Source organism: Symphalangus syndactylus, chromosome 8, assembly GCF_028878055.3.
Source record: "Symphalangus syndactylus isolate Jambi chromosome 8, NHGRI_mSymSyn1-v2.1_pri, whole genome shotgun sequence".
Taxonomy (NCBI): domain Eukaryota; kingdom Metazoa; phylum Chordata; class Mammalia; order Primates; family Hylobatidae; genus Symphalangus; species Symphalangus syndactylus.
The window spans coordinates 26347924-26363452 of record NC_072430.2 but is presented as its reverse complement, the minus strand read 5'-3'; the positions used below and the strand labels follow the sequence as shown (position 1 = coordinate 26363452).

Sequence of the window (15529 nt, the reverse complement as noted above, 5' to 3'; positions counted from 1 at the left end):
ATGAAGCAATTTTAGAGTTTGAATAATTTCTCTAATACTGTAAGAATTTAGTGGGCTATCTTACTTAGACACGTAAGTTTTATTATGGGGTAGCATGCAAGAAGAGCTCTTATTAATCTATTTTATGGAATTTGGCTGAACTCCTAAATCTTGGATTAAAAGAAAGAGCTTTTTAAGTTCAATGTTGCTCAGGATTAGAGAATAATAAAAACTCAGCAGAACCCCAATCTGTATTCTCTAGAGCCTATTTTCTGTGTTGTGAGCAATTGCAGCATTTTTTCTCCTGTTCTAAAGCTCTAGAATCCTTTGAGCAGAATTGTGAATGTTATCACCAATTGGGTCAAACTCAATATTTTTTCATGAAATAGAGAACAGTGTGCAATAAATAAAAATGAACGTGGTTTAAAAAAAACTCCTAGATATTTTGAAGATGACTAAAAACAACTAAGTTTATGTCTTCCCAGGGATAATATTACAATCATTTAATTAAAGGGATTTCTCCCCCCCCAAATAAAAGGCAAAAAAAAAAGGATATTCCACATAACTATAAACATTTGTTTTCTTTGAAGTGCTGGCAATTTTAGTACTGCATCTTAGGATGATAAAGAGCAAGACAGAAGGAATACAGCGCCTGGTATTCTCGTTACAATGCTGACACCGCCAGAGGTAAGGAAGCCACCTGCAGGATGGTTTCTATCGCTCTTCTGAGGCTAAAATTTTATGAAAAGGCTGGCCTGAGAATGAGGAGCAAGATTCAGGGATGTGCAGTGACTTGCTTCAGAAGTCAGCTTCAGATGACCTGGGTTTTTCAGATGGGACACTTCTTTCCCCTTAGATTCTGAAATAGAGCCTAAAGGCTCTGAATTAAGTGTCTCCCAAACAACCACCTCAGTATGTTGTTGTTGTTGTGTGTGTGTATGTGAGTGTGCGTGTGCATGTACATGCACACTCGTGCCCAGCAATCATTTCCTGATATCCTGGCTTGTGCTTACATGCAATTGGGACCTTGCAAATAAAGCAGTAACGCGAACCATTGTGTGTGTGTGTGTGTGTGTGTGTGCACGTGCACACCCATACGGGCACACCCATGCCCAGCAATCATTTCCTGATATCCTGGCTTGTGGTTACATGCAACTGGGACCTTGCAAATAAAGCAGTAACATGAATCAGTTTTTTTCATGGCTAGCCGGTTCTGCATTGTCCACACCAATTGAAAAGAGAGACAGCCTATGCTAATTGTGACTTTACAGCAGTCAATTCAGTCCATAGCTAATCTCCAAATTCTGTTTGAGCCATCCAGCCTGCTTAAATGCTAGTTTGTGTTATTTTTACCATAGTTGCTAACAAGTGGCACATTAACCGAATCCAGTTCCACTTCCTCTACCCTCCCTATTTGTGGCAGGCAAGGTGGGTACTCAGGAGCACTGCACAGCTCCCAAGGCCAGCAGAAGTGGGGGGAGAAAAGGTAGTTTTAAGAGACATACCTAAACAACTACAAATTGGAAGGCTCCCTCTCAATCATTATGAATTCTCTAGATCCATTTCCGGCCAATTTCTTCCCTCTTGTTTGCTCAGGGAAGCATGGATGGAGCTCAGGGTGAATGGGGCAAAACTGTTGGGGCCTTCCTTTTGTGGCCTTCTCCTCTTTGGGGCCCACGAGCCTCAGGGGGAGATACTGGGGTACCCAGGCCTCAGCCTTGAAGGGTGGGAAAACTGGGGCCCTAGATCCAGAGGAAGTTGCGTGAAGGGGAAGGTGGTGGACAAAAGGGGACAAGAAGAAAACAGGGCTCAGCAGGCATGAGGACAAGCTCCCAAGAGCTGGCGGGCTGGCAAAGGAGGCAGCAGTGCGGGCAGCTGCTGTGCTGAGAATGTGAGGGTGCATCCTTGTCCCAGCCATGCCGCCAACTCACTGGGTGACCTTTAGGCAAACTGCCCATTTTCTTCCTTTGGATGAATTTACCAACTCATTTTCTGATTCTACAGAAGACACAGGGAACAAGGGCGAGAATTCTCAGGTATAAGTAGTAATCATCATCTTGCCAGGGCTCCCACATAATAGCTTTTTCTTAAAAATTTCCTCCGAAAGGTAGAAACTTTACCTTAATGGTAGACACAATCATACTTTGTGTGATTGTGTAAAGTTGGGTAATCCAACTTTACCCAACTGCATTTCATCTCGTCTGTCATCGTTAGCCATTATATAACTAATGACAAGTTGAGGTCTAAAGGTCACTGGCACCCCCTAAAACTCTATATTTAGGTGCAGGGAGGGCCTTGAACACTGCCAACCCACGAGAAAGTTGATTTGTAAATAATGACAACATCAACTCTAAGGTCTAGTAATGGTTCTTTTATAATTTTAATATGTCTGGCTGAGATACTACCAGGAAATTCCTGGATAAACACAGCCTCTGAACCACAGCCAGCCAGATAAGAGCTGGGGCATGGAGGCCAAGAATGGCTGAAGTCCCACCCCGACTCCAAGTCACACTATCTGCAAACATGCCAAGGCAGAATCTACTGTCGATCCCAGTTTTATGTGGATAAATGGGTACCAAAAAAGGAATAGGACTTAAATTGAAAATTAAGAGTGCATCTTGATTATGAGGGATCAGCTAGTCTGATGTAAGGACTATTGAGGCCTCACCACGCTTCCCTTTTGTGTCAATTCATATAGGTCAGAAATCTCCCCATGACAAAGAAAGGGTCCCTCATGCAGCCCAGTGCCGGTCCACTGGGCTACACTCTGCTGAGTGGGTCAGGTGAATCCCACATAGAGCATCACCTTGCACAAGTGCTTCCATGTTCCTGTTGAGAGGATGGGTCTCTCCACAACTCCAAGGTCGGCTGCGTACACCAGAGGCAAGGAGATGACAGGCAGCCAGCAGTGCAGCTGGTCGTTTACACATCAAGAAGTCATCCTGACCCTTCAACGTCCCTCTGCTTTCCATTTTATTTTATTTATTTATTTTTGCAAGCTCTTGAGGATTTATTGTGTCCAAGGAAAGGCCTGGCCAGTGCCTGGCTCGGGCTGTCCTGCCCTCCCCAGCCAAGACCCCTCCATTTTCCATTTTAAACAGCATCCCCATCCTTACCAAAAACTCCTGGCAACCAGGAGGTTCAGATCTACACTCAGTATTCCATGATAATTACCTTTTCCGCCTAGACCTACAAAGGAGTTTAGACAATGCCTGGCACTCACTAGCATTCAATGAATCTTTTCATCATCTGCTTCTTGGCAATATTATCCAATATTAACCAGTATCCACAATAGCTGTTTTTAATCTTCTGCTTTACTTTGTGTTAACTATCTAGTCGAATGTGCATTTAATTATTGAAGCTACCTCAAATGCTTCTTACAAGAAGAAATACAATGAAAAAAAAGTACACCTGACTGATGGAAACACACATACATATATATATACATTAAGAAACATGTAGATGCAGGGGGAAAAAAGAAACATGTACAGGACTCTTCATAGAAGCACTGTTCCTATTAGCCCCAAATGGGAAACAACTCAAACTCACAACACAAGCAGAATGGATCGATATATTGGAGGACAGTCATAAAATGAAATACCTCGCAGCAATGAAAAACAGTGCTACATGAAAAAATATGGGTGAATAGTTCAAATATAAAGTTAGACAAAAGAAGTTAAACATTAGACAGTGCATAGCATATGATTCCATGTATATAAATTTCAAAAAGGGGCCAGACTAATTATTGTGACAGAAGTCAGGAGAATGCTGCCCTGGATGGGGGTGGTGACTGGGAGAGGCCACGGGAGGGTGTGTAGGGCTCCAGCAGTGTCCTTTCCTGACCAAATGCTACTTACATGGATATGTTGATGAACTTGGTGGAAGTTCATCAAGTTTCATACTTTTGATTTATTTTTCTCTATGTATGGTGTGTATCCAAAAAAGCTGACTCTAAAAAATAAGTAAACAAAAGCTGATACAATTCTTCACAGAAACCACCCAGAAGAAAAGAAAGCAAGGAAGCCTATGACAGGTGATCCCTCTTCTCATTCCACCCAGGATTTTCTACATTGTATTTCCTTTCAAATTCAAGATGGGCAGAGTGAGCATCCTGTATGCATTTCACGTTCAGGTCTCTTTGACCTGGGGTGCAGCTTCCTGGCAGGGCTTGTTTTTCAGTTATGTTCCATTACGGCCAACTCTTCTGATTGGTCCTTGTGGTTTTCTGGAGCTAGAAGGATCTCTGCCATCTAAATTTTGCTTGACACTTATTATACTTCTCATAAGAGACTGTGGGGAAGGAGACTGTTAGCCAAAATGAGGTTTGCGCATTATCTACGGATTCCCTTTCCCACCTCCAAACCGGCATAACTGAATGGTGAGAATGTGCTTTCTGCCAATGTGGATGGGTCAGAGTCCAGCCTTGGTAAGAAGGGAAGCTCCAAACAAGAATAACTCCCACAGCTGTTCCTCTTTACTAATATTCTAAGAAGTAGAGCTCTGAACCCACAAATTGACAAAGCTAAAAACTGATGGTGATAAATGAAGGCATAGGATTCATGTAGAAATCGATGAAACAGAGAACAGAATCACAATAGAAAAAAGTCAAAACCCAAAGTTGGTTCCTCAAAAAGATCAACAAAATTGACAAAACTTTTAGTTGGACTGACTCTAAAAAAGAGAAAAACGACTTAAATTACTAAAATGAGAAATGAGAGAACATGACAACCAACCCTGTAGAAATACAAAAAAATTATAAAGGAATTCTATGAACAACTGTACGGAAGCAACTTAGGTAATTTAGATGAAGCAGACACATTTCTAGAAAGATGCAAACTATTCAAACTGATTCAAGAAGAAATAGAAGATACAAATAGACCTATAATAAGTAAAGAGATTGAATTTGTATTTTAAAAAAAAAAAAACAAAACTTCCTACAAAGAAAGCCCAGGTCCAGGTGGCTTCACTGGTGAAGTCTAGCAAACATTTAAAGGATTGATACCAATTCTCCACAAACTCTTTCAAAAAGAAGAGGAGGGAATAGTCTCCAACTCATTTTATGAGGCCAATATTACTCTAATACCAAAACCAGACAAAGACATCATAAGAAAACTGCAGAGTAGTATCTTTTATAAATATAAATGTAAAAATCTTTAACAAAATATCAGCAAATAGAAGCCAGCAATACTAAAAAGGAGTATACACCATGACTTGGACAGGGATGCAGGTTGGCTTAATGTGTGAAAATCAATTAATGTGATACACCACAGCATTAGAATAAAGGACAAAACCCACATTATCATTTCAATTGACGCAGAAAAAACAGTTGACAAAATTCAACACCCATTAATAATAAAAATAACAAACTAGAAATAGGATGTCCTTTTCTTAACCTGATGAAGGGGATCTATAAAAAGCCCACAGCGAACACCATACTCTGTGAAAGACTAGATAATTTCCCCCGCCTGAGAGCAGGAATGAGACAAGGATGTCCACGCTTGCCACTTCTATTCAATATTGTACTGGAAGTTTTAGCCAGGACAATTATGGAAGAAAATAAAATGCATCTAGGTTAGAAAGGAAAAAGTAAAACCATCTCTATTAGTATTAATAGATGACACAATCTTGATATAGAAAATCCCAAAAAAACTATTAGGACCAATAAACAAATTCAGCAAGGTTACAGTATACAAGATCAATTGACAAAATCTGTTGTATTTCCATATACTTGCAATGAACAATCCAAAAATGAAATTAAGAAAACAAACATATTTATAATAGCATCAAAAAGAATAATGCATGTTTGCACACGCACACACACATTTAGGAATAAGTGTTACAAAAGAAATACAAGCTTTACATCCTGAAAAATACAAATCACTGTTGAAAGAAATTAAAGACAACCTAAATAGATGGAAAGCTATCTCATGTTCAGGGATCAGAAGACTTAATATTTTTAATATGGAAATATTCCTCAAATTGATCTACAAATTCAATGTAATTCCTATTAAAATCCCAGCTGCCTATTTTTTTTTTTTTTTTCAGAAATGGACAAGCTAATTCTAAAATTCATATGGAAATTCAGGGGCTTGGGAGACAAGAAGGTGACAGCTAAGAGGTGCTGGGTTCATTTTGGAGGTAATAAAAATGTTCCAATCATGGCGATAGGTGCACAACTATGCAAGTATACTAAAAGCCACTGAGTTGCATGCTTTCAATGGATGAATTGTATAATAGGTGAATTATGTTTCAATAAAACCGTTTCTTTAAAAGCTGATCACGTGTACCATGTGAATTGAAACTTGCGACTCAGCAGCCAGTGCTACTATGGGAATGCTCCCTTTAATGACTGCATTTTCTGGAGCTGCATTTTGCTTCTATAATTCTCCTTGTACACATGGGAAAGCTGGCATTAGAAAAGTGACAAAATCTGAGTGGTTCAGGAACTGGAGAAATGGCCAGCACTGTGAGCTTCTCTGCCTTCAAGGAGTGAGGCCATACTGGATGGCACCCAAAGAGACACAGAGCTCCAGCCATGTGTCAAAGTGGACTGGGGGAAGAGGGTGAGAATGGAGGTCCTTAATGCACCTGGCACCTTGGTTATTAAAAAGCGTCTAAAGCAGGGGAAAACTCTAGTCTATTTTTATGATATAAATATCACTTAAAAATGAACCCCAAACCTGCTTCATAATGAGGGGTCAGCATTTTAAAAATAAGAGAATTGAAAATTGCTAGAACAGATGTTTTATGAATCCAGATAAGGACTAAAGAGTAAACACAGATTGTGAATTAAGCAAACTCACGGTTCAACAAAGCTGTAGAAAATGGGGATGAAAACTAAATTAAGATAAGCCTAGGGAAAAAGCTACGAATATGCTAACTCATCTGAATCCATGTAAGAAACACAAACTTGAACAAGAAGGTGACAAGAGAGAGAAATGCAAGGGTCAACTTAAGAGGATTGTTAAGAGGTGGCAACCTTGAAGAAATGCTGACTCCTCTGAAAGTACAACAATCATTTTCAGATGTTTGAAATCTTGATCTTCGGATGGAGAAAGCGTGTAGTCACGCCATCTCTAATAGTGCTTTCTCTGGGACTTCAGAAGCAGCCACCTCATCCTCTCAGCTGTTTTTCTAATTTGAAAACATGGAAAAGGTCTTCAATATTTATTCATGTGTGTCCCCCTTTCCTTCACACAGAGATTCTGAAAAGCCATCATGTCTTGTCCTTATAAGAACAGGCAAAGGCCAGAGCAGTGGCTCATGCCTGTAATCCCAACACTTTGGGAGGCCAAAGTGGGCAGATCACCTGAGGTCAGGCGTTCGAGAACAGCCTGGCCAACATAGTGAAACCCTGTCTCTACTAAAAATACAAAAATTGTCCGAGTGTGGTGGCTCACACCTGTAATCCCAGCACTTTGGGAGGACAAGGCAGGCAGATCACGAGGTTAGGAGATCGAGACCATACTGGCCAACATGGTAAAACCCCGTCTCTACTAAAATACAAAAAGTTAGCCAGGTGTGGTGGCACGTTCCTGTAGTCCCAGCTACTTGGGAGGCTGAGGCAGGGGAATCACTTGAACCCAGGAGGTGGAGGTTGCAGTGAGCCAAGATCACGCCACTGCACTCCAGCCTGGTGACAGAGACAGGCTCTGTCTCAAAAAAAAAAAAAAAAAAAAAAAAAAAAAAAAAAAAAAAAAAAAAAAAAATTAGCCAGGTATGGTGGTATGTGCCTGTAATCTCAGCTACTTGGGAGGCTGAGGCAGAATCGCTTGAACCTGGAAGGCAGAGGTTGCAGATTGTGCCACTGCACTCCAGCATGGACAGAAAGCCTGACTCCATCTCAAAAAAATAAAAAATAAAAAAAATTTAAAAGAGCAGGCAAAGATGGGAATTCAAGACTTGAATGGGAGGCACTGAGAATGAGTCAACAACCATTCCGGCCTCCCAGCCCTTCTCCTTGTCTCTCCCTCCTCTGTCTGGCTTCCCCTGGCCTGGGGAAGGCTCATGCTAAGACTGTAGTGACTCTCTGGCCCATTTTCCTCCAAGGTGATCAAGTCTCAAATTTAAAACTTAAAAAAGATAAAGAAGTTCTAAAGAGACATCACCTTCCAATCACTTGCAAATATTAGATTCTCCTTCTTATATCTAGTTCCATTTAGAACAAGATTTTAAACAAAAGGATCAAGGAATTGCTGAAGAAAAGAAATGTTAGATGGGTGAGATCGATGTTAGATGTCTTACAGATAGCTTTATTTCTGATTGCTGTCTGATGCTGAGGTCTTATAATAAATGGAATGAAAATTCCAAAAACCAACAGTGATGGCTGCAAATGGCACCCAAGCACTGAGATGAGAGCATTCTCCTACTTAAAATGCCCCTGCTAGTGCGCAGATATTTGCTGAAGTTACGAACAGTAATGAGGAATCTCTACTCAACTGGAAAATGAGACTTGTTCATTTGATTTTCTTTTAAGGAAAAAATCTACTCTTGTACTTCTCATCATCCTTGAATTTTCCCAAGTTTTCCTCCCACCCCATAACCTACAAGTGAGGACATCAACTTTCATACTTCTCTCCTGAGTAGACACGGGCTCTCCGAGTGAGAGTGTAGGTTTTTGTGTTCGCTCCTTTGCGGAGAGGATCATCCAGAGGTGACTGGCACGGTGGATCCTCCAGAGGGTTCCAGTAGCTCTGCTCACACATACCCCGCAACAAGATCTCTGCCAGCTGCCTGGCTATTGTCTGGGAACATAAACGAGGAAAAGCATGGCCATGAATCTATTTTGTATTAGTCATTCATTCAGTCAGTCAATAAATATTTATATCATCACATTGTGCTAAGCACTACTGCAAGGCTCATAATTAAAAATTTTTCTTTTACGATGGCAATTATATCAGTTTATGACAAGAAAGAAAAGAAAATATGATTCACTAAGATGTTTGAACACTTAAAAGGTTCATGTACTTCAAATGCCACCCCATCTGTCACACTCTGGAATACTAAACATGTTTTATACCTGAAACAACTGAAACTTTTGGCTAAGCCGTTTCCCAAGAGCTCTTACAAATAACAGGTGAGCTGCAGATATTAGCATCACTAATGATGTGCGCTAAACCTTAAGCGTGGCAGAATGCTTGTACTCAGCTTAGATAATGCTATCCCGGAAAAAATTATCCTCACTGACAATCCGACGTCCACTGTAGACATCTTCTTTCTTAAATGTACCAGTGGCAGGCCCTATACCTCCCACTCCGAGGACTCAGCACCTGAGTGTCTATTCTCAGTGCATCCTGGGCTTCTGGCCCAGAGGTTCTCACTGGCCTTGTGCAATAGGGAAGGCAAAGTGGGAACATGGCTCCCGATCAAGAAAGTGCTTTCTTCAAAGCTGGATAGGTATCCCCTTCTTCACAGTGAAAACCCAGAAACATCTGGATCCTGTCCTCCAAGTTAGATGCAGATTAATATGCTTCCCAAACTTCTGTAACTCCACTGCCTAAAACAGTACGATGTATAATATAATGTATGGAGGGAAAGAATGTGTGGTATATACTAAGAAGTGTTTTGTTGACTGATGCATGTCAGTTCACTTAGCTTATAATCTTCCAGTAACAAAGAAGAGGATAAGTAATTTAAAAGAAATCCCTCTGAAAAGAGAAGCACCGCATTCCAAGGTAGCTCACTCTGCCCATGATCAGCCAGAGGTGGCATCATAAACCAGCATGGTTTTCCACCAGGTTTTAGCATTCTTTGAAGATGCAGACAAAGACTGCTGATCTTCTGAGAAGGAGCCTTTTTAAAAAGAGGAGGGCTTTGCTAAGCTTTCATCCATATGAAATCTCTTTTTTTTTTTTTTTTTTGAGACGGAGTCTTGCTGTCGCCCAGGCTGGAGTGCAGTGGCGCGATCTCGGCTCACTGCAGGCTCCGCCCCCTGGGGTTCACGCCATTCTCCTGCCTCAGCCTCCCGCGTAGCTGGGACTACAGGCACCCGCCACCTCGCCCGGCTAATTTTTTGTATTTTTAGTAGAGACGGGGTTTCACCGTGTTAAGGTGGTCTCTATCTCCTGACCTTGTGATCCGCCCACCTCGGCCTCCCAAAGTGCTGGGATTATAGGCGTGAGCCACGGCGCCGGGCTATGAAATCTCTTAAAACACCACAAGAAAAGTTAAATCCAACCAAATCACCAACAGAGTGGTTTCTGATAACCACTGGGTAAAGGCAAATTTTCTTGATTATTCCCAAGTAAGACCCATTGGCATTAAATGTCTATAAAAATGTGAAATTAAATGCACTCTGATCATCCCCAACTGAGCAATCTGTAAAGATCTCATAAGAACACAATTTTCAGGACCTAAACAGCTCCTGAACTGTTTTCTTAAACCTTCCATTATAGTTTCATTTTGATCTCATTGCAGTCATATAAGCTAATGACTTTTGCTGGAAAATTCAACTGGCAAAAATAACTTTGACTCACTATAACTGAGAAATAAATGTTAAAAGGAAAAAAAATGAACAAGGAATTTCATTTTCTGAATATATTTGCCATGGAGGGATTTTAAAGTTGTAAAAATTTCTGCCCTGAACAGTTTGCTTGTTCACTACTAGATAGCTCATGCTAGGTCTACTTTTCCCTCAGGGTATCAACCTTCCTGAGAGATTTTTTAAAAATGGGGTTTTGAAGTGATTGCATATTTTAAAGACATCACTTTACCAGTGCTCTACCTATTAAGAAGGCCATTTGGTTATGTCCACTGAAAGCTCAAATGAAGTTCAGAAAAAAACAATAAATATGAAATTACCAGCAAGATCACCAATATTTAGCATACTTTTTACTTTTTACACTCAACCTACATTTAGCCTGTAGTTTAAATGCATTAAATTGTTGGTAATTATAAAATAAATTCAGAATCAAAGGAGAGAAAGGTGGGAAGTGGGCCTGAAATAAGACGTGGATGTTTATGTACAAATTTGGTCATTAAATGCCCTTTTTGTGTGTGTATGTGTTTTAAAACTTGTGATGAAATTCACATAACATAAAAGCCACCATTTTAATTATTTAAAGTGTACAATCCAACAGCATTCGGGACACTCACAATGTTGTGCAACCATTAGCACTATCTAGTTCCAGAACATTTTCATCACCCCAGAAGGAAACCCTATATCCTTTAGGCAATCACTCCCCACTTCCCCTCCCTCTCAGACTCTGGGAACAACCAACATGCTTTCTGGCTCCGTGGATTTGCCTATTTTGGACATTTTATATAAATTAAAGTATACGATATGGGTCTTTTTGTGACCGGCTTCCGTTACTTAGCATAAAGTTTTCAAGGTTCATCCGTATCGTTGTGTATGTATCAGTACTTCACTCTTCTTTATGGCTGAATGATATTCCATTGCATGGATATACCACACGTTGCTTATCCATTCATCAGTTCTAGACATGTGGATTGCTTCCAACTTTTGGCTATCATAAATAGTGCTGCTATGAACATCCATGTACAAGTTTTTGTTTGAACATCTTTGGGTTTTTTTGTTTGTTTTGAAACAGGGTCTCACTCTGTCACCCAGGCTGGAGTGCAGTAGTGCAATCACACATAGCTCACTGCGGAACACCTGTTTTTAATTATTTGGAGTATATACCTAAGAGTGGAACTGTTGAAAATATACTTTTAAATCCTTCTCTGCTACTATCTCACACCAGATAGAGTTTACAAAACAACTTTTCCATCTCATAAGAATATTATAAATTTGTAATTATCAGCTAATCTAAAAAAATCATAGTTATTAAGGCTGATGGAAACACTGCTTATGAATGTCATTAGATGGAGAAACTTTCTAACGTCCAATGTAAATCAAGATACCAGTGAGAGTCAACAACATGAACAAATGCTCCATATTTAAGCAATTTTGAAAGACTGACTTTTTAAATGCACTTTTAAAACAATTATGAAAACACTTGCCAATTCAGTCAGTTACTTTCAATGTGCTTCCAAATCTTGGAAGAAGCTGTTCATATCGACCAGTTGGGAAGTTTTATGAAATACTAAGAAGAGGTAAATTTGAGAGAAAAGATAGCTGGCAACAACTTTTATCCATATTCTTGTAGGTTCTTTTGCCTTGAAGAATCCTAAAAATGGAAATATTTTGTCTGAACTTCTTAAGGCACCTATAAATCACATTGATCTATAAGTAAACTTTGAAGGCCAACTGAGCTCTTGGTGGTGGTGATGGCAGGGTGTGTGTGTGTGTGTGTGTGTGTGTGTGTGTGTGTGTGTGTGAAGTTGTCCATCCTGTCTCACCCCCATAATTCTAGGAAAGCCCAGCTTGGCCATCTGGCCCCATGAGTTGTACCTCCATCTCATAAAACTCTGGAGACACCACAATGAAATCACTTCCTATGACATGAATGTCTTAGCCTTGCCCATCTGAATAATCTCCTACAGCATTTAAAGGATTCATGATAAAGAAAAGACAAAAGTATGGGCAACAAAAGATAAATTACAATCTTACATGAGGTTGCTACATCAACTGTGACATGTGGCATTTGCTTAGCTTTTAATAAGCACCAGCCCTCCACTCAAGCACCCACTGGCTATGGCTGTGTAGGGCAAGTTATACAAGTCTACCTAATGAACATCCCTAGATATTAAAGTGAAAGGATTAAAAAGGAAAAGAAAGAATTCAGGTCAACAGGAGAGCCAAATTGCTAACCAACCAGTTAATTTAACTATGTTGTATATTTCTCTTCCAAGTTTTATAGTCAATATAATTAGCCAAACAACTAGCAGCCCTCGGGATCCAATCTGCTTTATTCTGTCTGGGTTTGGTATGAATCATAAGCATATACCAACCCCTCAACACCCTGGCAGCCATGAGGGCCTACATTCTACCTGCCTTAACAGGTGCAATTCTCAGGTTTCAGCAGAGAACGCTGCCAACAACACAGGAAAGGATGCTCAAAATCATTAGCCATCAGGGAAGTGCCAATCAAACCACAATGGAATATCACTGCACTCCCACCAGGATGGTTACACCTAAAAAGATAATAACAACTGTTGTTGAGGGTGTGGAGAAATTGGAACCCTCATAACTGCTGGTGGGAATGTAATATGGTACAGCTGCTTTGGAAAACAGTCTGGCGGCACCTCAAATTGTTAAACACAGTTACCATATGACCCAGAAATTCCACTTCTAAGTATACAGCCAAGAGAAAGAACACATATGTCCACACAAAAACTTGTACATGAATGTTCGTAGCAGCATTACTTGTAATTGCCCAAAAGTAGAAACAACCCAATGTCCATCAGCTGATGAATGGACAAATAAAATGTGATATATCCATACAATGGAATATTATTTGGCAATAAAAAGGAAAGAAATACTGATCATGCTGTGACCCAGAGGAACCTTGAAAGCATTATGCTAAGTGAAGAAAGCCAATCACAAAAAGACCACAAATTAGTCAGGTGTGGTGATGCGTGCCTGTAGTCCCAGCTACTCAGAGGCTGGGGCAGGATGCAATGAGCCAAGATTGTGCCATTGCACTCCAGCCTGGGCAACAGAGCAAGACTCTACCTCAAAACAAAAAAACAAAACCACAAATTGTATCATTCCAGTTATAGCAAATGCCCCAAATAGGCAAATCCATAGAAACAGAAAGTAAATTAGTGGTTGCCAGGGACTAGGGGGAGGGGAAAATGGGGATTGACTACTAACGAGTATAGAGTTTCTTTTGGGGGTGATTAAGATGTCCTGAAATTAAATATTAGTGATAGCCGGACAATTCTGTAATATGCTAAGAACTTTAAATGAGTAAACTGCTATTTATATATTATAAATATACATCACATAAATATCCATTATGACACAGAAGTGAAAGGGCTTGCTCAAGTTCACAAGCCCAGTGATATATGTCACATGTATTTATAATACATAAATGTAAAAAAATATGAATGTAAATACCTATGAGACAAGAGCCCTGCTGGCCTCAATCAAGTCACTGGTCACACTTACCATTCGCAGGTTTTGAGTCGTTCTCGTTTCAACTGCTCTGAGAAGCTCTCTAAATCTTCCGACTCCTCTTGTCAAGTTCCTGTATGGACACAGAATTTGACGGTTTTCATCTGGCATGTATTAATATTAAATATTTTATATGCACGTTTCAATGCATTTTGTCTGCATAAAAGCTGTTGGCTAGATTTTAAGCAAATGATTACTCTGCACATGTCTAGCCATCTTTGGTTAAATGAAACATTTGACCTAAGATTGATGGCCTTTTGTGTTTTCTAACCCTGAGCACATTTTCTCTAAAAAATAAAAATTTGAAAATCAGTTGAGGCCAACAAATTAAAAAGCAAGATACCTTAGAAGAGTCTGTGTTCAAACTCTCAATGGCTCTGTAGAGTGGGACTGAAATCTATATTGTCATTTAAAAGGTGGGAGACAACACTGGGCAAAAGGGCACAGGAATATGAGCAAGGCACTGTACGCAACATGGGTAAGGGTAAAATATGAAGATGAAAGGCACAAAAAAACCAGGAACTCCACCAAGCAACCACCCTGCATTTTTGAGAACGTAAACTTATCAAGCCCGGTAAATTCATCAAACCAACCCTCCTCCAAACCCCACACTGACAAAAAGAAGCAAAGGGCAGAGACCCCTTCTGAGAGCGAGCGTGTGACAACTGGAACCCGAGCTCCCTGAGTGTGAGCAGAGCACACACCTCATCTCGCTGCTACTCACACCCCACAGGGACACATTTGGTGACATGTTTCATTAAGAGACAAATAATTATTTTGTAACATCCTGGTCAATATTTTCAAACCCCACTTGTCCTCTCTGAAAGCTGCATCCAGCCTGTTGAGCTGGGAACACTCCCCAGCCAGTCCCTTTACATTAAGCGCTGCCACCACCTATGACATAACTCAGGGATATTTATAACCTGCTCATTAGAACATATCTCATCTTTCCAAAAAGCCACAGTGTGGGTCAGTCAGTGCAAACGTGTCAGCCAGCCTCTGCAGGCCGTGGCAGATGCTCTAGGTATTTGGCTGTCTTCTTGGATGACATTTTGAATCACGCAAAGATATTAAATCAAACTGAATGTGGGTTCTGTAAGTTACAAGCACTCATGAGGGCTATTAATTCGCATCTTATACCTACATGACATCCCAGGGCTCTCATGCACAAGAATGGCCCCAGAACTTTAAGATAATGATTTATTGGCATAGGTACATAAATACTCCCATAGTCCTCTCACCCACACATATCAGATGATATCAGATCAGAAGCTTGATGGTGGCATAAAAAGAGAAGCTGTGCTCAGGATGCCAAGCAGCACTAAAGGAAACCTAACAGAGACGTGAATAAAGATTAGGTAACAGGCCCTGGGACATGCAATCTACTCTGCTTTCTCCTTCATTTGTTTTTTATGGGATCCATGTTCACAGGCAACAAAGTACATTTGCTTTGGACTGAAGCTCAGTTCTCTTAAGTAACATGGCGGGAAGGAAATAGCTACAGCTAAACAAAGGATGGGAATGGATATG

The 15529-nt window shown here is 40.3% G+C and overlaps 1 protein-coding gene across 4 annotated transcripts in view; it reads right to left on the bottom strand.

The window, feature by feature from the left end:
• Positions 1–15529, bottom strand: part of TTC7B (tetratricopeptide repeat domain 7B) — a 278705-nt gene that overhangs the window by 141824 nt on the left and 121352 nt on the right. For all 4 annotated transcript variants that reach the window (XM_055288412.2, XM_055288413.2, XM_055288414.2 and 1 more), the window contains 2 exons: positions 13994–14072; positions 8551–8723 (listed from right to left, as the gene is read on the bottom strand). In XM_055288412.2, coding sequence (XP_055144387.1) covers positions 8551–8723; positions 13994–14072 — 252 coding nt within the window. The remainder of the gene's footprint in view (positions 1–8550; positions 8724–13993; positions 14073–15529) is intronic.